The 24,162-nt window shown below is 38.0% G+C and overlaps 3 protein-coding genes across 3 annotated transcripts; 2 read left to right on the top strand and 1 right to left on the bottom strand.

Annotated features, from left to right (window-relative positions):
• Window positions 1–394: 394 nt before the first annotated feature.
• Window positions 395–3,644, bottom strand: LOC135200400 (tetra-peptide repeat homeobox protein 1-like). The gene is made up of 3 exons (XM_064229030.1): window positions 3,469–3,644; window positions 1,199–2,357; window positions 395–502 (listed from the first exon to the last, which is right to left on the bottom strand). The coding sequence occupies exons 1-2, from the start codon at window positions 3,487–3,489 to the stop codon at window positions 1,206–1,208; spliced, it is 1,173 nt and encodes a 390-aa protein (XP_064085100.1). The 5' UTR covers window positions 3,490–3,644; the 3' UTR covers window positions 395–502; window positions 1,199–1,205.
• Window positions 3,645–4,617: 973 nt separating this feature from the next.
• LOC135200401 (chymotrypsin-like protease CTRL-1) lies at window positions 4,618–14,359 on the top strand. Its single transcript, XM_064229031.1, has 7 exons — window positions 4,618–4,754; window positions 10,063–10,158; window positions 10,666–10,843; window positions 10,956–11,076; window positions 12,101–12,236; window positions 13,507–13,652; window positions 13,984–14,359. Exons 1-7 carry the CDS (start codon window positions 4,652–4,654, stop codon window positions 14,149–14,151), a joined length of 948 nt encoding a protein of 315 aa, XP_064085101.1. The 5' UTR covers window positions 4,618–4,651; the 3' UTR covers window positions 14,152–14,359.
• Window positions 14,360–20,753: 6,394 nt separating this feature from the next.
• LOC135200399 (uncharacterized) lies at window positions 20,754–23,949 on the top strand. Its single transcript, XM_064229029.1, has 5 exons — window positions 20,754–20,926; window positions 21,456–21,542; window positions 21,938–21,996; window positions 22,893–23,028; window positions 23,740–23,949. Exons 1-5 carry the CDS (start codon window positions 20,839–20,841, stop codon window positions 23,865–23,867), a joined length of 498 nt encoding a protein of 165 aa, XP_064085099.1. The 5' UTR covers window positions 20,754–20,838; the 3' UTR covers window positions 23,868–23,949.
• Window positions 23,950–24,162: the final 213 nt, after the last annotated feature.

Here is a 24,162-nt window from a genome sequence, read left to right as displayed (position 1 = left end):
TGCAGCTGTCTTGTCCCTTACTGTAGAGTTTTTTTTTTTATTAAAGATTCTTTCATTTTGGTTTTATGTACGTTACATATTATATGTATGGTTGTCATATCTGTCTAATTCATATACGTCTCTGTGTGTCTCTCTCTGCATACACACACACACACACACACACACACACACACACACACACATATATATTTAATATATAATATATATATATATATATATATATATATCTATATATATATATATATATATAATATATATATAGATATTATAATATATATTATCTAAACATAATTTCGGAAAGATATTTCGTTATATTGTTAGAATTAGCTTTAGTTTGTTGGTTTACTTAGTATATGACCATACGAAATGCTTTCAGGGTTAATTCAAAATGCTCTGATGTGCTGAACGTTTTATTAAAAAAATATACATATACCTTTGATTTGCATTACACGTGACATGCCCCCTGAAGATGACGAATACGTCGATGAGTGCGCCCTGGAAACTATGAGAATATAATAGAATTAGTGTTTTCTCAGAGGGGAACTTTCATACGCACACAGGAACGGACCTATCTCCTTGTATATATATATATAATATATATATATATATATATCTATATATTATATATATATATATATATATAGTTTTATATATAATATATATATATTATAGATATTACTATATATATATCATTATATATAATATTATCAGCATTCATATCTGCTGCTCAATATGGGAATATAAAAAGTAGAAAAATATAACTTTTTAAATTCATATTTCGAAGTTTTGTCTTAATATTCTATTGTGTACTAAAATTATGCACGACTAGGAGAGAATACGTGCAGTGCACGAGGCTTAATGAAGAGAAGAAAATTTGGGAAAGTGTAGCTTTCTGGCAATAAAGAAAGAATGATGATAAAGGAAATCTGATAATAACTGTTAGGTTTCCTTTACTGTAGTTTTGAATAATGGGGTAAGTTTCATTCATCGAAGATGAAGTGATGTTTGGAATAATTTAAAAGCATCAGATAATGGTTTTGATTACAATTTGCACTGTCAGCAAAACCTCAATCTACCTGACTCAGTCAATGACAGGAATTTTATTATTAAGAAAATAATAGTGAAGAACAAGACTTCACTGTAAAAGAGTTGAAATAAACCTAAGATATTCATTATTCAAAAGCCATTTCATCATTACCTTTGCCTTAGATGAACGAGTAACTGCTCCTTCCATCGTCCACGACAAGAGGAGTTCCTCCGCCTCCTCCTCCAGCAGTCCCTAACCCACCTCCAGGATGCGGACTTCCTCCAAAGCCACCTCCAGGATGTAGGCTTCCTCCAAAGCCGCCTCCATGTCCCCCCGAATGAGGACCACCTCCGCCGAAACCGCTGCCAAAAGCGTTTTCTCCAAACGGACTCGCAGCGCTGCTGACACCGGGGCTTGCGCCTGGGATTCGCGCCCCGAAGCCTAGTAGGTCACTGCTTCCACCGTGTATAAACCCGCCATGAGTGCTACTTACGGCAGCGGTACCCACTCCGTCGTGTGCCCCGCCTGCGAAGTTACCGATGCCCAGGTCGGGAAAACTCCCAGGGATCTGTGAGCTTGCGTGGAGAGAGTGGCTGCTGGTCACAACCTGACGGACGGGTCCGCCATCGTGTACCTTAAAGTGAGTAGAATGCTTACCAACGTCGCAGTCGTGACAGACCTTCCCTTCTTTGAGATCAGGCGCCGCGCTGTGGCTTAGAGAATTGACGAGCGGCTGCGACGGCTGGATGGGTTTGCTCAAGTGCTGCTGCAGGGGCGTGCTGAATGGCACCACGGGCCCTTGGTGATGCCCAGGAAGAGACAGGAAGGGTGACGCCCCATGGTTCATGGGATAGTGAAGATGGATCGGAGGCGCTGCAAAAGCTCCCCCTCCCAGAGGGGGATGTATGGGATTAAGGCCTGGGCCGCCGAGGGTTCTACCCATTGGAGGCGGGACTAAGGAATAAGGAGGAGGTAGCTGGGGCTGTAGGCCGGGTATGGGTAACCCATGAGGAGGAAGGGCCCCAACGCCCCTTACGAGCGGCGTTCCGAAAGGTGAGTATCTCTGACCGCCGCCGCCGATTGGAATGGGTCCTTGGATGGCTCCTGGGATGGGTCCTGGAATGGCTCCTGGGATGGGTCCTGGAATGGCTCCTGGGATAGGACCTGGGATGGCTCCTGAGATGGGTCCTGGGAAAGGTCCTCCTCCTACAGGGAACGGCGACCCGAATCGTATAGGGCCGTCGTTTCGCTTGTTCCCGGGGCGTCCGTTCCTGTCTGCTGCTGCTGCTGCACAGATCGCCAGCAGAAGCAGCAGGTAGAACTGGCGTGGCTAGAAAGAAAATGAGAAGAATTGTTAGCAACTCGGTAGACAGCTGCGTAGACCCGTATGCAACTTAGACACCACTGTATCTTACGATGAAGTTTCTCTCTCTCTCTCTCTCTCTCTCTCTCCTCTCTCTCTCTCTCTCTCTCTCTCTCTATATATATGTATATATATATATATATATATATATATATATATATATATATAGTATTAATATATAGATATATATATATAATTATATATATGTATATATATATATATATATATAAATATATATATACACACATATATATTATAGAGTATAGATATATTATATTCCTTTATTAGATATATATTATTATATATTATATTAATGATTATATAGATATAGATATCATATATATATATATATTCACCCACACCATACATGGGGCTCCTTTGGAAGTTCCTATATATTTCCTATAACCTATTTTCGAACAGAATTCGGTAAACAATTTTTGTGGGGCGAGGGGTTGGGTGGGCAATAGGGGTGAGAAACGCAGATAGGGAGAGATTTCCCATAGTTCGGTGGTAGAGGTCTTGAGACAGGAGAGCTGTTTTTCACATTCCAAATTTGAATAATGTTTTGAATTTGAATTCAGTTTGAATTACGATGTAAATATCTTGACGGCTGAGTCACCGGACGTTGATTATTATTATTATTATTACTCAGAAGATGACCCCTATTCGACATTTTAGGACATGCCCAAAGTACCCACTGACTTGATATTTAAGCTTCCAAAGAATATGGTGTTCATTAGAAAGAAGTAACAGAAGGTAATGGGGAATACAGTAAGAAAAGAGATCACTCATTAAAAAAGAAAAAAGTTGATTATCAAATGAATATATAAACGTATAAAAATATAGGTATATTATTAGAATACAAGGAGAACCTTAGGCCTAGAGATTCCAGTTCTCAGGGAAACGTTCCGTTCCGCCGTCCAACGGCACAGAAATAGACAACCAAACACACACACACAAGCACAGACACATGTAAGATAACGTCACTGAAGCACTTTATATTCAATGTTAATTAAAACTTTTTTCTCTCTCTCTCAGTCACATCTCCAACATAAACAGCGTCACTGGTGCTACTTACGCTTCTTAGTCTTATCTCCATCCTTGATCAACTTCTGAGTTCCCTGTCTTGGAGACAGAGAGAGGCAAGACTTCTGAGGAGGTTACGCGTCTATCTCTGGCTCGGTTGGACGCTCCTTCTTATATATATACTACACACTTAACCCGAGTTGAACTGCATAAAAAAGGGGGAAAGAAAAAGTCGAGCACAAAAAAAGAAGGGAAAAAAAGATCGAAAGAAAGAAAGTTCAAGATGCCGGCTCTGGATGAAATTGCTCTCTCTCTCTCTCTCTCTCTCTCTCTCTCTCTCTTGCCGATTACCTTTGCAGTTGTAGAGCCATTTTTACTTTATGCAACATTTTCATTCGTTGACCATGTACGTTTATCGATATTTCGATGCTTATAGGCCTACCAGTATATCTATCTGGCTGCATGTAGGCTTATAGGCCTAGCTGTATATCTATCTAACTATATATATATATATATATATATATATATATATATATATATATATAATATATATATATATAGTGTGTATGAAAGATCATGTCATGCATATACATATACACGCGCGCTTGTAAGCAAAAGCTATTTAGTGCATACGAGTGTCAGCATTCCATCTACTTTCTTTTTGGTACCGATAGATGGCAGCATTCACCTCGCGAGAGGAACTCGTGCCTGCTTTCGATGACATTCTCAAAGTCGTTTCTTCCATTTTTTTTTCTTTTCTCGGTCGCGTGTTCAGTGTACATTATCATCTCAAGAGATTTACTTTCACTCTCACCGTTGTTGATAATACGCCGAAGGAATTTACGTTCGATGCTGGTTCGCTGGGATGAAAATCTTACTAGTTTTTCGTAAAGGAATTCTGATGGGAAATTGGGGGTCTAGATTTAAACACAAAGGATGAATTATATGAAATAGAAGCAAATTACTTGAAGATAATCATTAATAGATTAACGAATGGTAAAACGGCGTATCACTTCCGGAAACGAGGTTAAATATTTTGAAAATCAAGGTTCCGGAAACGAGTAACGTGCAGAATCAGAACCAGAAGGGAAATTCTTGCACTTTCCTGCTTATCACAGAATGCAGCTGTTATATCATAGGTGAATTTCTTTAAGCAAGTCACCCCCAGGATTCAGTTCCAACTTCCAAAGTAAGTAACTAGATCCCGCTGTGCTTTCATGCGCGGAGGCTAGTGAATGAATCAGCGGTTTATTTACTACATATATTGGGAAAAGTTCACGTGTTACCTACACTTCTCTCTCAGGAGAGAAAGTGCAGCGGAGAGCAGCCTTTGTTTTGGTATTGTTTCTTTGTCTGTTTCATAAACACGTATTTAATGCTTTTTTTTATATTGATTTTTTGTTCTAATGACTTATTGAGATGATTTTCCGTCGGTTTCAAAGCGAAGTTCGATCGCGCTTGACGAGACGAGGAAATTTTTGCGACGCGGAGAAAGCCTTCAATTGTTTACGGAATTAATGTTTTGATAAACGTACGTTAGACTGATTCTTATCATATCGCTATTGACTTGATAGAGCTGCTTCTTACAATGCTTCCATAGGGTTTATATGATCAGAATATGAAATTAAAAGAAAACGTTAGAGTTATGTAATGAAAACTTTGCTATAACGAGATAACGCATCAAGCTATAGAACTATACTCGGATTTATGAGAACACAAATGTAATTTCGATGTTATTCTCATGCACTAGGCCTAAGTTACACACCTACACGCTAGGTCTGTTACACACCTACACGTAGGCGCCTACTCGAGCAAGAGTCCTTTTACCATGCAATGAAGCTGCATGACTGTTCGCAATCTTGATTATATGATACCGGATGACAAAAGGGCAACGTTCTTCCTAATCGAGAGGTTGAATCATATCGGGAAGTCCAAAGTTCAAACAGGGTTCAGGTGCTTTCTTGCTGAGCAGACTCGACTGAGTCTAGCTTTCTACCTTTGTTGTTTAATCTTCTTTGCATTCTCCCAATAATTTTGCTTTTTATGTGGTATTGTTTTTATTTTTAATGTATTTTTTTTTCTTCATAAATAGCTGGTTTTTCCATTGGGGCTCTTGGGTCTCTGGTACTATTCTGCTATTACTGTTATGGTTGCGAATCAGGTAATAATAATAATAATAATAATAATAATAATAATAATAATAATAATAATAATAATAATAATAATAATAATAATAATAGGTAGTAGACCCTGTTTTATACATGTGTTGAAGGTGATAGCTACAAGATATGCATTCAGTTTGTATAGAGTTTTCTCTAGTAATAATAATAATAATAATTAATTATAATAATAATAATAATAATAATAATAATAATAGCACGAGTCTTAAAATGGAGGAAAAGTACAATTATTTATATGATTACTTATATAATTGTGGATTTGTTTCTCCAATAATAACCAATAATAATAATAATAATAATAATAATAATAATAATAATAATAATAATAATAATAATAATAAAAATAATAATAATGGATTAGGAATAAAAATAATGGGGAAAATCCTTATTTCTATAAAAGGCTAGATTATTCACGTAAAAGTTTGCGTATGTATACATAGACACATAGATCCTTCTGCATACATACACACATACACAAATGCATACACAGATACATACATACATAAGGAATCGGTGTTACAATATTCTGTGTTGACAATGTAAGTTAATCTGTTGGCAATAATTTACTTTTATTATTTTTTATATATACTTTTTTTGGAGCTTTGACTTTCTCTTATTCGCCGAACATGTTTTTCAGTTTTTTTTTTTTTTTTTTTTTTTTTTTTTTTTTTTTTGCGTAAGCTTCCGTGAAAGTTATTTTGATGATGCTGGAGATATGATGATATGATGATTATGATATGATGGTTTCATATATCTGTATATATACATAATGGTATAATGATAATGAAGATGATGATGTGATGACAATGATAATGATATGATAGTAACGATGATAGTTATATGATGATGATGATATGATAATAATAATTATATGATATTGATAATATAATCATTAGGATGATAATCATATGATGATAATAATGATAGGACAGCAAATAAAATGATGATGATATGATAATAAAAACGATATGATAACGAGGGTGAAGATAATGATGCTATAATGATTATGATGACGATGATATGATGACTGTGATGACAAAGGGGTACGTATTACACGGGAGTGCAAATATATATATACTATATATATATATATATATATATATATATATATATATATATATATAGATATATATATATATATATATCTATATATATAAATAGATATTATATATATAAACAAGAATTTAAATATATATATATATTATAATATATAATATATATATATATAGAAAACACACAAACCTTATAGAAAAAAAAATTTCAAAAGCTATGCAGTTAAATTCAGATTCATAATTCAGCTTTTGTGTTGCAATGCAGTATTGCACTCACGTAAGGGTTGCAATTCTTTTGCATCAAGATCAAACCCAACAAAGAATTCTTACCGCTTAAATCACCAGGAAAATGCTCAGTTAAGTTAGCAAAAAATAAATAAACATAGAAATAGAAATAAAAAATAAAAAATGAAATAAAATAAAATGAAAAATTGTTTTAACATTGAACAACAAATTCTTTCTACAGTTATATTATACATTGTGAATTCGCCTTTCATTCAGATCAAATTAAGAATCACTCATTCAATGAAACCAAATTAAGACAACTTCCCTCGCGCGAACATTGACACTCGTTGAGTCATCGAACCCTAACTGATTGGGAGATTGCTTGATTTACCTGGCGTCGCAACGATTATGGACGTTCTCTGATGAGAGTGGTCCCAAGTATCGTTATTATTATTATTATTATTATTATTATTATTATTATTATTATTATTATATGGTGTTCATTAGGTAGAAGTAAGAGGAAGTAAAGGGAAAGGGTTAATTAACTAATAAAATAGATGGAAATATAATAAAATACAAGGAGATTAGTACTAGGGTATTGTACCCAACCTTTGCAGTCTGGTGCAAGCGGCAGGGGAGGTGTTAAAGAGAGAGAGAGAGAGAGAGAGAGAGAGAGATGGGTAAGCAAAAAGAACAAATTAATGCTAATATTAAAACATTCGGCGTTAATTGATTTGAAATTCCCCAAATTTCCTTACTAAATACCAAAAACCTTCATACGCACTTGCTACAAGACTTCGAACATCGAGATCAGAGGCAATTAGCCACAACGAGAGAGAGAGAGAGAGAGAGAGAGAGAGAGAGAGAGAGAGAGAGAGAGCGTTAAAAATAAGAGGAAAATAATAAATGAATCCGGGCAAATAGTGATTAGTGAATATCGTTGAAAAGTTGAAAAATAAAAAAAGGATGACGTAATCACTCGTCTGAAGTATCGTGACCTCAAACTGTTTTTGCCACCAAGGTCCAAAGATCCTGTTCGCCACTAAACGCTCTGCACGCTGATGCTTCACAGTCGTGTGGTACTAATCGGTTTCTTACCTAAGCGCATAATTCACAAACTTTACGAGAGTATTGATTTCGCGATACGCGTAAATTTGTTCCTGCGCTATTTTCTGAGAAGTGACGCTACTGTTATCTCTCCCCGATAGCAGGTTATAATGAAAACATACGGCGATTTGAATGTATTGGTCGTAGATATTAGTCGGAAGGGAGTGACGGAGAGAGAGAGAGAGAGAGAGTATATTTAAAAATAACATAGATCATTACCCAGTGAATATATACAGAGACGAAAATACCAAAGACAGTGCAAGCATCAATCCGACCTGTACCAACATGGCTGACCTACGAGAGTCACCTCTATATAGCTTTCTGTTATTGAGAAGACGGCCTTATGCCAGCACGGGTTCTGGGTCATGAAGCGGTCCATAAAACCCTGTAGTCCGTAAGCCCTGTAGTCGGTAAAACCCTGTAATCCGTAAAACCTGTAGTCTGAAAACCCTGTAGTCTGTAAACCTTGTAGTCCGAACACCTGTAGTCCGTAAACCTTGTAGTCCGAAAACCCTGTAGCCTATAAACTCTGTATCCCCTATACCCTGTAGTCTGGTAAACCCGTGAAATCCATAACAGATCGTATCAAATCCTGTAAAATCCAGAGGCGTGCTGGAAACGGATTACTCGAGATTAGAGCGTACGGCCTGTCAGCCTCTTTAGACTCATAACGATGATTTTAATTGTCACGGCGGATCCAGGATGCGTGATGAGAGAGGTTACGTGAAGATTATCGTAGCTTGACGCCTGTCTCGTGTTTATCTCCTTGCAGTGATTTGTTACGTATTGTTTCTTTCTTAATAAGAGGACTCGGTAAAATTCCTCCTTATGTATTCATCGACTTACATAATAATAATAATTTTAATAATAATAATAATAATAATAATAATAATAATAATAATAATAATAATAATAATAATAATAATAATAATAATAATAATAACAATATTACAGGTTTTATTGAAAATAAAATAACGGCTATTTCAGCCGCGTTCATTTGGTATAGAAGTTTCTCTACTCTTCTTAGAACAGAAAACTTCTGTGCAAAATAAAGGCGGCTGAATTAGCAGTTATTTTCAATGAAACCTGTATTAATGAAGGTCTCCCTCCAGCAAATATTAGTCATAATAATAATCTTTATTCCCAAGATACAGGGGACTGAACACGAACGTTTTCGGCGTCGAAATCAACTTGTTGATAAATCAGTCTAGAATTAATCTCTCTCTCTCTCTCTCTCTCTCTCGCTCTCTCTCTCTCTCTCTCTCTCTCTCTCTTTCTCTCTCTCCCAAGGCGTATTGCTTACCCTGGCCGCTCAAACCAGACGAGATAGAAATGTAGGCGCCGGGAAAGTTGGAAGACCTATAGGCCTAGTTGATGTACTAGACTGTAATACAGTGATACAAGAGGCTGTATATACGTGTAATATATATAATATATATATATATATTATATATATATATATATATAGAGAGAGAGAGAGAGAGAGAGAGAGAGAGAGAGAGAGAGAGAGAGAGAGAGAGAGAGAGAGAATTATATTATGAGTGAACGGAGATATTGAAAATCAAAATCTGTATCGACAATGAAGTCTACGTAGAAGAAAACACCTGTCCGTCATTAGTCTATGCTCGCACACCTGAAGATTGGTTGGGAGGTTGGTGGGGGAGTTGGTTGGGGGTTGGTAAATGAGTAATCCACCTCCCTGATATATAAAAAGACCCTGGAACAACATTGGTCAGTTGAGTAAGTAGACAGAACGATTCGCAGTTAGAGGGAAGCTCTAATAACTCTCTCTCTCTCTCTCTCTCTATGAATAGGATTCATTTCCCGAATAATATAATATAATAATGAAGAGAATTTCAAGTCACCTACAGGCTAATTCGCTGTTCCTTTCCTTTTCCTAAAAGAACGACATTCTTCCGAAGTGAGTAAAAGCTAAAAGAACGACCTTCTCCCGCGTGAGTACAAACATGAACACGTTCAAGCTTTGCTTAACCCAGCCTCGACTCTGCTTCGTTTGCTGTCGTTTTCCATTCGTTTGTCGTTTCTTTGCTATATTAATCATCATTCATTCTATTCCCCAAGGATCGTGCAAGAAGGCAGAGGAGGAGAATGTAGAGACGACGGCCATAATTACGGAGAAGCCAACCACACCCCAGCTACCCAGTCGATTGTTTTGTGGTATGTGTGTGTGTGTGTGTGTGAAATGTTGTTGCTTTTACTTCGTGTTATCTCTCTCTCTCTCTCTCTCTATAATATATTCATCTATATATAAATTGACATATATGTATAATCTGATAGTCTTTTTTAGTAAAGGAAGATGTAAATCAACTATAGCAAACTGAATATATACGTATATATATATATGTATATATACATATATATATATATATATATATATATATATATATATATATGATCTGATAGTTTTTTTTAGCAAAAGCAGATGTAAATTAACCATAGGAAACTCATTTAAACCTAAACAAAGTGTGATCTGACCTCCAGCTTACTCGGGACACGTGTCAGATTCCCCCCCGCCCCGCAACCCGCATAAATTGTAAACGTCATATTCCTTATTTTTAGCAAACATTAGAACATGCTAAAATCTACGGTCAAATAACATATTTTTTCACCAACGAAAATTAAGATAAATGTTTTATTAATGTCTTTAAATTTACTCATTTTCAGAAAGCTGTGGTCGTGCCAAGGTCACCATACCGCGAATTGTCGGAGGAACCGTAGCGTCAATCCGCGAGTATCCGTGGCTTGTCTTCCTGCACATGCGCACTAGTGACGACTCGTTCACCTGCGGAGGATCTCTCATCACGAGAGACTACGTTCTGACGGCAGCTCATTGCGTCTACGGGTAAGATAACGATGCGGTAAATATATGAGAAAATCAGAAATGCATGCATTTGTAGGCATAATTGAGAGAGAGAGAGAGAGAGAGAGAGAACTTAATCACCGTTATATTTCAGACCGCTGGATTCCATTTACGTCTACCCATTTGCCCACCAATACCCAGACCTGGAGAGTAACGACGAGTATAGGATTGCGTCTGCTCAAGTTATAGTCCACGAGAACTACGATGATCTCGAGGTAAGACTAAATATCCCAGGATGCACCGACCTGTCTATACCACCTTCTATCGCATGAAAGCAGCGATAGATAGATGGCGGTTATTTCAAAAATTTCCCTCAACAACGAAGCCTCAATATGTTTACAAAATATTTTCTGCTCAGAATAACGTTTTCTTTTATTTCCCACAATATTTGCGTAAACTCGTGTTACACCCTGTATATACACATACATACATACATATATAAATTATATATATATAAACATATACATACAATGTACATGTGGATATATAAATATATGCATGTATACATATGTGTATATAAACATATACATACATTATAAATGTGTATATATACATATACACACAGACACACTAAATGTTTTCCATTCAGGATGGGAGACAAATATACAGTAAAAAGTGTTTGCAAACAATGTTTCCAAGTGTGGACAGACCTGTAGAGATGTTGAGTGTTGCTTTAGATTAAGCCGGCCTAGTACCAGAACTGGGAACTTATAAGTCCCAGGCGGTCAGTGGGTGTCGTAAGGTGTATAGAGAACCAAAGGGTCTGGTGTGGACGTCTGAACTCGTCTTGCTCAGCTCTCGCCATGTGTTTGACTCAATAATAATAAAAATAACTAGTACTATTAGTGACTCTTCTCCTGGGTCAGTAGACATCCAGTTGTCTTCGCCTCGTGTTTCAGAAAATAATAATAATAATGATGATAACTATACTCTTTTTTTTTTTTTTCCATCTGTCCATTCGTCTGTGGTGGTCGCGCATGGTAACACTGCTTCCCGGGCTTTTAAACAGTTACGCTATGTGTAAGGTTTAGGTAAATAAAAGGATATCTGGGTGTACATTTGCAACTGAAAAGTGTTTTAATAATTTACTGTATGTGAATTACACGTTAATATTCGAAATAGGATATTATTTAAAGCCAGGGATGCAGTGTTACCATGCGCAAACACCACAGGCGGATGGACGGATGGAAAAAAACGGAGTATATAGTAGTATTGGTTCATCTTCGTCTTGTGTTTCAGAAACGAAACGACATCGCTCTAGTGAAGCTGAAAGAGCCAGTGTCCTTCGGGAGAAACGTATCTTCGGCGTGTCTGGCCAACGATGACGACATGCACACCTTAGCGGTCGTAGCAGGATGGGGAAGGCTCACTCACGGTGAGAATTTTAATATTTCATCTTTAAAAAATTTCAGGCAACTGAAGTCTTTGGTTAGGACTAGTCCATTTTAGGGTGGGGGCTATTTGGCGTTAATTGTTGATATTAGCTAACATGAACTTGCAAACTTAAGTAAAGCACTTCTCAAATAAAAGTTTTTTCTTTACCTGTAGATAAAAATAAAAGCAGTCTTGTCAAGAATGTCATATGTGGAACATTCTTGGCTTCGGAAACTCTGAAACCATACCATGGAAGAGGTATGGCTCATGCCATAGGCCTAAGTAATGTCACGTATTCTATGTCTTGGCAGTTCACAAGGGCAACGGTATTAAGGAAGTTTTGCATTATTTCTAATAATGCACAGATGCATTGTAAATATATATCAAGGTTACGGCGAAAGACGCATAGAACCTCGTTCCAGTTATAAAGAAAAAAATAAAAATAAAATGCTGTATTCCAAAACTGAAAACTATGCCACAGCTGCCTGGTCCCGTCAGTCGCCCATCGTAACATTTACTGCATTTATATTCTTGTTTATGCTTTTGCCTTTTGTTAGCGTTAATGACATTTACAGTATTTTGCTTATGTTTTCACGTTCATCTCTAGGGAGCTGGTACTAAAGACGACACCCAATTTGCACATCAACCGATAATTTCCATTGTTAAAAACTTAGAAGTATATATATATATATATATATATATATATATATATATATATATATATATATATATATATATATATACATGTACTCACTGATGTGATTGGCTTCATTGTAAATTGAAATTAACAGTGTTACTGAAAAAATTATCGTTTAGCCTATGCATGTTATTAATGATTTGACAGTCTATCAGATACTCTTACGGTATCAGAATTTCAACAAATACATTAATTGCATGATGCTGAAATAGTTACTTTTTCACATCTCTATTAACTGGAGTTGTGATATGAATTGGAATGCTACCTGTAATGTTTGATAGTTGGTGCTACCTTTTCGACAGAAAATGGCTGGGTTCTGACAGAAAATAAACTTGGCTTGGGAGGGATACTTTCCTAAAAACATTTCCCAGTCCTTTTGAATATGTTTCCCCTTATCCACAAGCCCTCTCTCCCTTCAGGGGGTAGTTCCTGAAGGCGTTACCCACTTCCTTGTCTAATAGGTAACCAAGAAGGCGTTTTCAGACTAAGATTACCAGCTCATATCCCTGTAAACCCAGAGCGATATATGGCATATATATACTTAGCACTTACATCCCTGTTTCTTGTGTTCCAGATGACCCACTAGCCATTCCAGAGCAGCTCATGGAGGTAGCACTGGAAATCAGCGACCAAGAAGACTGTAGGAGCATTTACGAAGGGACAGTGGACATCACTGAGAACATGCTCTGCACACACACGCCTGGGAAGGATGCCTGCGTGGTAAGTGGCACTGTGAAACTTTGCTAGATGCTGTAGTAATAATTTTGCTTGTACTTTGATAATTTACATTGCAGTTTATCTATTTTGTTATTAAATGGTTTACCTTTTCTTTTTGTATTTCCCTTTTACTTTCCGCAGCTCGTTTCAAATGAACACATTCTTTGGAAGCTTGAATTCCAAGTCAGTGGACTTGTTTCCCGTATTCAGATCATGTCAAGATATCTAAGAAAATCTTTTATTCGTGATGGTGTTGGACTACTTCCACTGGTCAAGACTAACCCTATCACTCGGGCGTATACTAAAATACTCACGAATGAATTACATCTTTCAGGGCGACAGCGGAGGTCCTCTGTTGATTGAGGCTGGTCCTAATAGCTGGGTTCAAATTGGCGTGGTGAGCTTTGGTGCAGGCTGCGCTGGAGATGCCCCCGGAGTCTATACCCGGGTGTCCAAGTATGTCGACTGGATCAAGTCGCATGTTCAGAAGCCCAACTGCTGATTGGCTCGCTGGTAACCATGGCAACGAATGGAAAGACCACCAGGCAAATCACTGGGAAGTTACCTGGATTGCTATGAATCTGGACATTGGAATATCTCTTATGGCAACTTTTTAGATTTGGAATTTTAAAGTCATTGGTAAAAGTCAAAGGCTAATGTTTTCAAGCTTAGTGGAATACTGATTTCAGAATTAAAATTTGAGCATCCCATTGTCTCTCTCTCTCTCTCTGATATCCTAAGCTTCAGAACCTACAGTAATTCACCCTTCATGCTCTCTCTCCTGTATGAGGCAGAAATCTCATCCTTTACAGAGTAAATCTGGAGCGTTTGGTAAATCTAAGCTACTGGTCCTTGGGCCCCTCTTACTGTGAAGTTAGTCTGCCATTGTTAGTTGGCATCATTCCCAATGCTTACATTTTTAATTTCTAATAATGTACGTGGACGCACACATATGTGCGATGGTAACACTGTCTCAACTAGACCATGGTCTCAATCCTTTTTTGTAGCCAGCAAGAATATATAAATATAAAATTTCTTGAAAATAAGTAAAACGAGTGCCTGCAGCCAATACAACTTGTCGTAAAACGTTAAAAAAGAATCTCGTCACCTTCTGATATTGTTACTGGTATTGTTATTCAGAAGATGAACCCTATTCATATGGAACAAGACCGCCACAGGGGCCACTGACTTGAAATTCAAGCTTCTAAAGAATATCACGGTGTTCATTCGAAAGAAGTAACAGAAGGTAATGGTAAACACAGAAAGAGGAGATCAATGGTTAGAAAAACAGATAAATAAGCAATTTGATAAATGAATAACTGAAAATGTTAGTCAAATATCAAAATAATATGCCCGACAACGAAAATATGGATCGGTACATCTCAACGTTAGTACAAAGAAACCAGATAAAAGAAAATAGGGAAAGATGAACAAAGAGCATTACAGAGAAAGGAGAAGAACAAAGGGCATAAAAGAGAGAGAGAGAAAGAACAGGTGGAAAGATGAGAACAAACCCGAAGTAGGCCGATACTGGAAACGCTTCCTCCTCCACCGATGGGTTCCACAATGCCTAAGCTTTTGTGCCTCGCTTTTGTTCTTGTGCGACCGCCCACGTTTATTTATTCTCTCCAGAAGAAAGTGAAACTGTTTTGTTAGCTAACCCCCCACCAACCCCCCTACTGTTCTCCCTACTCTTCCTCCCCGTTTTCTCACCCCTACCGACACACACACACACACACATACGACATCCACTCCAGCCGTTACCGTTGTTGCTTTCCTAGACCTAGACCCATATGTTTTATGGCGATCGCTTTTTTTTTTTTTTTTTTTTTTGTGACACCAGACAATTCACGATTAATCAGTTATTCGCCACCCCTGGACTCTAAACACCCCTCTCCCCTGCCCCCTCCCAACACAAAAACTCCATCTCCATCCAACCATGGCCCTCCTTCAGGAGGCCATCCTCCTACCCCGACAGTTTTCGTTCTCGGTTTCCTAGACCTAGACCCATACGCCTGATGGCTATCAGTGCTTTGTGTGACGGCGGACAATTCAAAATCAATCATTCGTTCGATCTTTCGTCGTCTATCGAGAGACATTTTTACTTGTTCTTGATTAAAAGAGAAACCAGAAAATGAAAAGCAAACATCAAAGGATATCGAGACTTGGACTATTGATACTCTTTCTACATAAGGAAAGATAGATATTTCTAAAGAAGTCATAAGCAAAGACAAGTCATATGTAAGTAAAAAGGAATATATAGAACGTCTGGAAAAGAAAAAGGAAAGTCATTCCAAAGTTATTGTTTGAATGATAGATTTATATGAATAAAACGTGACGGAAACGTTATAGACTCATGTTAGCTCACTTAAAGTATTCCTTCGCTTACGTCAGTTATGAAAATGTTATGAAAAGTCTGCTTACCAGATGCTTCCTAACTTCTTTTACTTCAAATTGAGAGCTTTTTCTTTTTCTTCTATTTAGGGGTAGGTTTGCAGGGACCCAAAGAGGCTAAACATAAACTCCGAAGAGTTCGTGGGTCCGATCTCTCTCTCTCTCTCTCTAAGTGTGTGTATGTGTGTGTGTCCCTCTCTCTCTGAGCGAGCACATGATGTCTCCTCGGATGGACTAATGAGTCTTTGAGACATCCTAATCCTTGTAACTTTCTCGGTGTGCTTCTCTCTCTCTCTTAGTGTATGTGGGTGTCTTTTTTTTTTCCCCTCTATTTCTGCTTCTCTCTCTCTCTCTCTCTCTCTCTCCTCTCTCTCTGTGTGTGCTTGTGTGTATGTGCCTTTCTTTCTGTCTGCATTTTTGCAGCTGCGTTTGTGTATGAAGATTTAAAGGTACTGTAAAACTTTATGTATAAGTATATACCAGAGTATTTTCATGCCTACCTGACCTATAAATTTAAGCGTCTCAAGGGCGAATTTGCCACCATAGTTTCCTGTTCAGTGGATTCCTTAATTACGGGAAACCCCTTTTTCATACATCATGCTGTTTAGATAAGGATTCCCTTGGCAGCGGCGGTTTGCAAAGGAGAAAATTGGAATTTCCTTATCTGCTCAGCTGCCGTGCTAAGAGGCAACGTAATTATCTGTCTAAAGAAGAAGGAGGAGGAGGAGGAGGAGGAGGAGGAGGAGGAGGAGGAGGAGGAGGAGGAAAACTGAGAACACGACAAAACAAATACAAAAAAATGAGCTGAAGTTTCTTAGGCGCAATAGAGTTGTCTGTAGGAGCTGCGGCCCATGAAGCTCTTAGCCACAGCTCGTTGGTGGCCTTTCCTATAGCGTTGCCTGACGCACGATAATGGCTAAATTTAACCTTAAATCAAAGAAAAATTCCTGAGGCTAGAGGGTTGCAATTTGGCATGTTTGATGACTGGGAGGTGGATGATCAATGTACCAATTTTCAGCCCTCTAGCCACAGTGGTTTTTAGGTATGAGGGCGGACAGAAAAGTGTGGACGGACAAACAAAGCTGGCACAATAGTTTTCTTTTACAGAAAACTAAAAATGGACCACATTCGAGAGGGTACACAGAAAACGTGGACGTCCTCGTCTGCTTGTCTAGCCATTTATAAAAAATCCTGTTTTTCAGGCCAAGGAAAAACAGTTTTCCGTAATTTATCTTGGACATTCACGTTCTCCAAAAATAACAGGAAAAAAATGGCCTGGCAAACCCACTTGGGTGTGAAATTGAGGAAGGGGGTTAGGGAGTTGAGTGGGTTGGTTGGGGTTGGTGGGGGATGTGTGAGAGAGAAACCTTGCTCAGAAAATTTTATGTGTAAAAGTAATGGAAACAATTATATCGGTGCTTTCTTATTTTATAGAGCGTGGTGCTTATTTTTACTGTAATAACTGTTCATAATCAGCAAGATACAGATTTTCTTTTAGTATAATATGCGGCTACTTCGACGTGTCTTGGTCTAGCAAGTTTTAGAGACAGATGGCACCACTTTAGCTAGTTATCTATGCGTCACCTGCTCCGAGGTGCTAGAACTAACACCGTATGGCAAATGTACGATGATAGCGTTTATTAATATAATTTGTCGACTTTGATCCCAGAGGGCCTATTGTAGATTCACATCACCCGTGCATCTAATGCCTAGGCCAGTCCCTTGCGACGCTCCTGATTGGCTGTTGATAAGCCAATGACGGGGCTGGAATCAGGATTGCCGTTTTGAGGAATTTCGTCTATTAGTGTGGCTTTCTGGTGACATCTGGCAACCCTCCCTGGCTTTTCCGACCACAGGCCACGGCGCGGAAGAAAAAATTCTTCACTTTGCCTTTTTATGTTTTATTATGAAAATAAAGATATAAAACATATCCTGCTTATTTATACAATTGAATTTTATTGAAATCCTTTATTTTTTTTTTGTAAAAAATACTTTATATTAAGCTAGTGACGTGTAGTTTTCTAACATCACGGAAAATAATTCTACATCGGAAAATACGCATTCTAACCATTAAATCATAAGTAAAGTAAAAAAAATCAGATGAACTGCCTATGGTAACACTGCTGAAAGCCAATGTTGTGAAGAAAAAACGGCATCACTGGCTGGAAACTCTCAGTCTCTCTCGAGAGTTCACATAGGTAGGACGTACGTTCCATCTCTCCTGAGGTATACGTTTGAAAGACGTATCCCTCAGGAGAGGAGGAACACGCATCCTGCCTATGTGAACTCTCTCTCGAGACCGAGAGCTTCCAGCCATGTGATTGACTGGCCTATCAACAGCCAATCAGGAGCGTCGTAAGGGACTGGCCAAGACGTCAAATGCACGGTTGAGTGAATCTACTATAGTACTAAACACGCCGTCCCAAAGAGCTTCCGCCATGTTTAGTACTATAGCACCTCGGAGTAGGAAACGCTTAGATAACAAACCAAAGTGGCACCAGCAGATGTTCATAATGATAATATCAAGGTTTTCGATTCACTTGAGACTGATTTTAATTAGAACCATTATTACAGACTTGGCAGACAATGTCGAAGTAGACTCTTTTGAACGAAATATTCTAGAAAGTAAGCAAAATTAACTGAAACTGGATTATTTAATTAAACAGATGTCCGTCCAGTACGCTTGAATTTTTTGAGGTAAAAATGAGCAGAAGCCTCCTATATGTGAGTAGTTCTAATGTGGTTTATATTTAAAACTATTTGTTCTTTTATTTCATCTGGAAGATGGCTTCAGAACCCACTAAATAGATCGACAGATCCAATTAGTTATACTAAAAATGTCTACAAACTTTTCTGGCCGGTCATATTAGACTGCTAAATTTAGTTCGGCTAAAATTTGATAGATTTTTAAAAATGTCAATTGTGAAAAGTATGGAGTTTCAGTATCCCTCAGACTACTGTTCTGTTGGAAACCCTCATAGTACTATTTTTTTTTCCGCCTGGTGGTTGGGCAGAGGTCTACACCAGGCTTTTCATTCCCTAAACCGGTAAAAAAAAGTCACATTAATATTTCTTACATAGTGACTCCCAAGGTATGTATCCACTTCTGGCGTGTTTAGTACGAGACAGTTGGGGGGGGGGGGGGGGGGGGGGGGGTGCTACCGTAAAAACATAAACAAAAGACTGTGACTTTTTATTTTGTGATTTTATTAACGGCCACCATCCCACCTACTGACAGCATTTAAGCGAAGGCTTATGCCGGTGTAAGTATATTTTAATCCCAATTTTCAATACCAGTCTGAGTATAGCTACCATATGCATTATCTCGCAAAGAAGTATTTCATAATTAACACGTTCCTTACTATACTCGGTTTTTTCCATCTGTCCATCCGCCTGTGGTGTTTTTGTATGGTAACACTGCGTCCCGGGCTTTAGATAGTTACATTCAACGATTATAATAATATCCTATTTCGAATATTAACGGTGTAATTCCCATACAGTAAATTATTAAAACACTTTTCAGTTGCAAATGTACACCCAGATATCCTTTTATTTACCTAAAACTTACACATAGCGTAACTATTTAAAGCCCGGGACGCAGTGGTACCATACAAAAACACCACAGGCGGATGGACAGATGAAAAAAAAAAAAACAGTATAGTTGCACGATTTGGACTGCTAAGGCATCCAGCAAAATGTATATAGGTCTATACTGAAATAGTTTTATAGGCTATAGGCTAGTCAAAACTTCTGAGAGAGAGAGAGAGAGAGAGAGAGAGAGAGAGAGAGAGAGAGAGAGAGAGAGAAAGAAACTATGAATAAACCAATGCTTCCTGTCTATACATTCAACTTTTCTAGATACTATCATTAGATCTCTCCTAAAGTGTCTTTTATTTATGCTACTTTTCTCCCATATATTCTAAAATGTAAATTTTTAATGATTTTTTTTTTTAGCCGAAAGAGTCACACATTTTGAAAAAAACTTTTCAAACTAGTTTTTCCTGTACTTATATGAAAGTCACATGAAAATTACTAACCTTTAGCCTATTTTTTTTTCCTGTAGTACTACTTAGATGATGAATCACATTTGAAAAAATAAAACTAGCCTCCAGCCTGTTTTTTTTTTTTCCAGTACTTAGACGCAAGAGTCACACATTAAAAATATAACTATTTCTCCCCGTTTGAAACGAGACGGACATTTAATACCTAACAGATAAGCTTCAGCGCGTGAGAGATTAGTACTAATAAAAAAAACTGATAATAAAGTTCTAAGAACTGGGATTAGCTTTCTCCGTCGTACCTTGAATTCACGGAAAATCCAGCATCCGGGGGATGAAGAAAGCGCGTTATTTTCAGCATCGTTTAATTGAGACATTTCAAAATAATGCGACACAGTCCGGATCCGGAACCTCGAAGTTGAAATTGGCTGTAAAAAGGGGACAATTGGCCTTCTTAGTTCCGCCTCTAACTGGCGTTGTAATGTCAGCTGAATTGTATGATTCTGGTGGCTTTCGATGACTCATCTCACGAGCGGACGTGACTGATACCAGAAAGTCGCCGAGGGGTGACAGAAGAAGGTCGTTTTAGTCGTCTTAAAAAGGGGAGTCACCGCCGAACCTTCGCCATTGTGAGTTAGCGGACGTCTTTGGGAACTATCTTTACAGCAGGAACGATATTTGTAGTGCGTTTGATAACAGGTAAGACTATGTTTATTGATACAGATTGAAAGCTTTAGGCCTACGCTATATAGACTGACGTTCTTTCATTCAGCTCGAAAGCTTTAGGCCTAAGCTATATGGACTGGAATGCTTTAGAGGCTGCCGTTCTTCCATTCATCTCGAAAGCTTTGGGCCTATGCTATAAAGGGGAGTCATCGATAACAGGTAAGACTTATACTATTACTTAAAGGAAAGAGCGTATGCTAATTGAAAGTTGTTAGTATTTAAATGTAATTTCATTTTTGACTACATACAGTATCTCCATGTCTGATGATAACTTACCTTGAACTCTAAACTCTCTCTCTCTCTCTCTCTCTCTCTCTTCTCTCCTCCTCTCTTCTCTCTCTCTCTCTCTCTCTCTCTCTCTCTCTCTGGTAGCCGGAGTTCGGTCCCAGCTGTTGCCAGTGCGAAACCAGAGGAATTTAGACATTCATTTCTCGAAATACTGTGGTTCGGACCCCAGAATAAGCTGTAGGTCCCGTTGCTAAGTAACCAGTTGGTACCTAGCTACTGATAAAAAAATCTAATCCTGTGTAATCAACGACAGTAGAATGAACTATTCATTACTGGATCTTAAGATCTTAATAATTATTAACCAGAGAGATAACTAGATATATGCGGACAGACAGAAAGAGATAGAGAGATAAGTAATAATTTTTTTTCTCATGTTAAAGAAGTTTCTCTCTACCAAAAGGTCGATTCCTCGTCAGCGGAGGCAGTTCAACAAAGGACATGTCTGTCAGAATCTCCCTCCTGGTCATCATCTCCTTGGTCGTCTTCGGTAAGTGACCCTAGGTCAAGTCGAAATGTTAAAAAAATAAAGAATAAATATTTGCAGATTTTGTTTGTAAATGTAAAATGTTGCTTTGTTTAGTCTTCCTGAAGAAGAGTTGGGAGGGGTGAGGGTTTTAGGTGTGTTTAAACGAAGCTATGAGTTCAATTTCACGCCCCCAAGAACGGCTAATTAATGAAGTCACTCCGTGGCGTCGCAAAAATGAGACTCAGGTTTCAATTTTTACGTGGGGACAATCCTCCACCCAAGGTGACTCCACCACCGCCACACGCCATCGACGCAGAAATTGGCAGCCGGAGAAATTTCCTCGGCGAGCCCGTGATGATTTTTCCACGTAATAAATTCTTAATCTAAATTAGTCTCTCGTTTCACGTTCCACACAGGATGCGGAGCCGCGCCAGAGGGGAACGTCACGGCTCAGGACGAATCTGCTTTAGAAATCGTGAGTAGACCGACTGAGCACCTCCATGTAGTTTTCCCTCCACCCACAACACAGTTTTCACTCCACCCACAACACCGTCCCCCCCCCCCCCCACCCCCAACTCCCCACCCACACCCCTGCCGTCAGTGCACCTCATGCCGTGCACTAGGCGTTATTCAAGGTTTTTCTCGGAGTCCCTACCGGCTCCCAGCTGCAACCCATTTTAAGAGTATTATTCCTTTTCTTAATGTTTTCTCGTTTATGTTTGAAGACCAATTATTCTTAGCTTAAATATAAGGCAGAGTCGGAGACTTTGTATGAACATATTTACTAATTAATTTGGATACCATCTTATTGCATTGACTGTAGCTTATTTTTAACCAAATACAACGTCCATACTTTTGCTTAAAATATTTTTAGTTTATCTCAGCGCATGCAATAGGTCACTGATGAAATGGCTACAGGACCAATATTTCCATTGTTTGAAACTTGTTCTTTTTAATGTCATCACAGTTACGGATTAATCATAGAGTATTATCAAGCTTTGGCACTCTCCATCTGCTTACTTTCTCCTCACGACTCCACGTCATTTTATTGAAAGATCTATCGATATCAAAATAATGAAACTGATAAAGCTTTACTTTTATTTATTTTTTCATTTATTTATTTATTTATTTATTTATTTTTACCAATTCTCCCCGATTCATTTCATGGAAGATCTATCGTTATAAAAATAATGAAACTTCTAGGCCTTTATTTTAAAAATTTGTTTACATTTCTCCCAATGCAAAATCTATCGATGTCAAAATAATGAAACAAATAGGCCTTTATTTAAAATTTTTTTCCCCAATCCTCTCAATGAAAAATCTATCGATATCGAAATAATGAAACCAATTTTCACCCATTCCCTCTTCCAGTTCCGACCGGAGGAGCCTTGTTCCAGCGAAGGAGGAATCTGTGGTCTGGAATCCTACTGTCCCGCTGAGGATCGGTTCTCGGAGAAGGGCCTCTGTCCCACGCAACGGGAGAAGGGCGTGGAGTGTTGCAGGACTGGTAGGATTCACTGATGTCCTTATTAATTTTTTTTTTTTTTTTTTTTTTTTTGTAGGAATAGAGTTTTTATGATTTTATCCTCCTCTTTATTGTAATCTATATCTTTGCTAAAATACATTGAGGCCGTTGTGTCATTTTAGAAAAGAATATTTTTAAGAAGAATATTAAAATAAATGTGATAGAAAGAACAAAAGTTATTTTTTTTTTATGTTTGCTGATATTTGAGTTCATCTGAAATCTATTCAAAATGTGTTCATCCTTCATATCTTTCTTCTTTTTTGTTATCATGCTTTATGTTATTGGAGCAATTTTACAGAATGTTTTGAATCGAAAAGCAGAAATATACTTTCTTAATTTAATTCATATTGCATTTCCTCTTAAGGTGCATACCTATAAATACATGCAAGTTATTTTACTTAATTTTTCATTGAAAAACTAATTTCCGTCAGCAACTCGAAAAGTGATTCTTAAGAAAGGAATTCGTATTGAATTTCCCTGTTTTCAATACATGTTCTCATCTCCTCTTTCTGTATTTCCCATAACCTTCTGTTACGTCTTTCGAATGAACACCTTAATATTCTTTGGAAGCTTGAATTCCAAGTCAGTGGGCCCTGTGGTGGGCTTATTCTGTTTCAACAGGGTTCATGTTCTGACTAATAATAAAACTGATGATAATATTAATAATATCTTTTTATTCTTCTGGTTTTACAGTTCCCTTGAATTTGCGGGCCTGCAGGAGTCGGGGTGGTGAATGTCTTCCACCAGAGGCCTGTGGAAAAACCTTCAGAGAGCCCCATGGCGTCTGCACAGAGGGAGAAGTCTGCTGTATCCTGCTCTGAGAACTTGGTCTGAATCCCCAGGGACTGATTATTCTAAATCATTTAGGTGTTTTTAAAGATTATACACTTATTTATTCCTTAATGTCTGCTTTGATTTGGTCTGAATCCTAACAGGTGCTTGAATAGATTATAGTCCTATTTATTCTTCATGTCTACTGTGCTCTGGTCTGAAGATTTGGTCCGAAACCTCAGTGACTAATTCTCCAAAATACTTACGGTAGATTATACACTTATTCTTTAATGTCGTCTGTGCTCTGATATGAGGATTTGGTCTGGGTCCTCAGTGACTGATTCT

This window comes from Macrobrachium nipponense, chromosome 26 (genome assembly GCF_015104395.2).
Source record: "Macrobrachium nipponense isolate FS-2020 chromosome 26, ASM1510439v2, whole genome shotgun sequence".
Classification (NCBI taxonomy): Eukaryota; Metazoa; Arthropoda; class Malacostraca; order Decapoda; family Palaemonidae; genus Macrobrachium; species Macrobrachium nipponense.
This window is presented reverse-complemented; position numbering and strand designations above follow the sequence as displayed.

Bases quoted from the DNA above. Each gene is read 5' to 3' on its own strand.
- LOC135200400 (XM_064229030.1), bottom strand. From the start codon at position 3,489: ATGGAGATAAGACTAAGAAGC. The intron at 2,358-3,468 runs GTAAGTAGCACC...TTTTCTTTCTAG, and splicing joins TGGAGATAAGACTAAGAAGC to CCACGCCAGTTCTACCTGCT.
- LOC135200399 (XM_064229029.1), top strand. From the start codon at position 20,839: ATGGACTGGAATGCTTTAGAGGCTGCCGTTCTTCCATTCATCTCGAAA. The intron at 21,997-22,892 runs GTGAGTAGACCG...TCCCTCTTCCAG, and splicing joins ACGAATCTGCTTTAGAAATC to TTCCGACCGGAGGAGCCTTG. The intron at 23,029-23,739 runs GTAGGATTCACT...CTGGTTTTACAG, and splicing joins CGTGGAGTGTTGCAGGACTG to TTCCCTTGAATTTGCGGGCC.
- LOC135200401 (XM_064229031.1), top strand. From the start codon at position 4,652: ATGAATCAGCGGTTTATTTACTACATATATTGGGAAAAGTTCACGTGT. The intron at 12,237-13,506 runs GTGAGAATTTTA...CTTGTGTTCCAG, and splicing joins ATGGGGAAGGCTCACTCACG to ATGACCCACTAGCCATTCCA. The intron at 13,653-13,983 runs GTAAGTGGCACT...TACATCTTTCAG, and splicing joins CTGGGAAGGATGCCTGCGTG to GGCGACAGCGGAGGTCCTCT.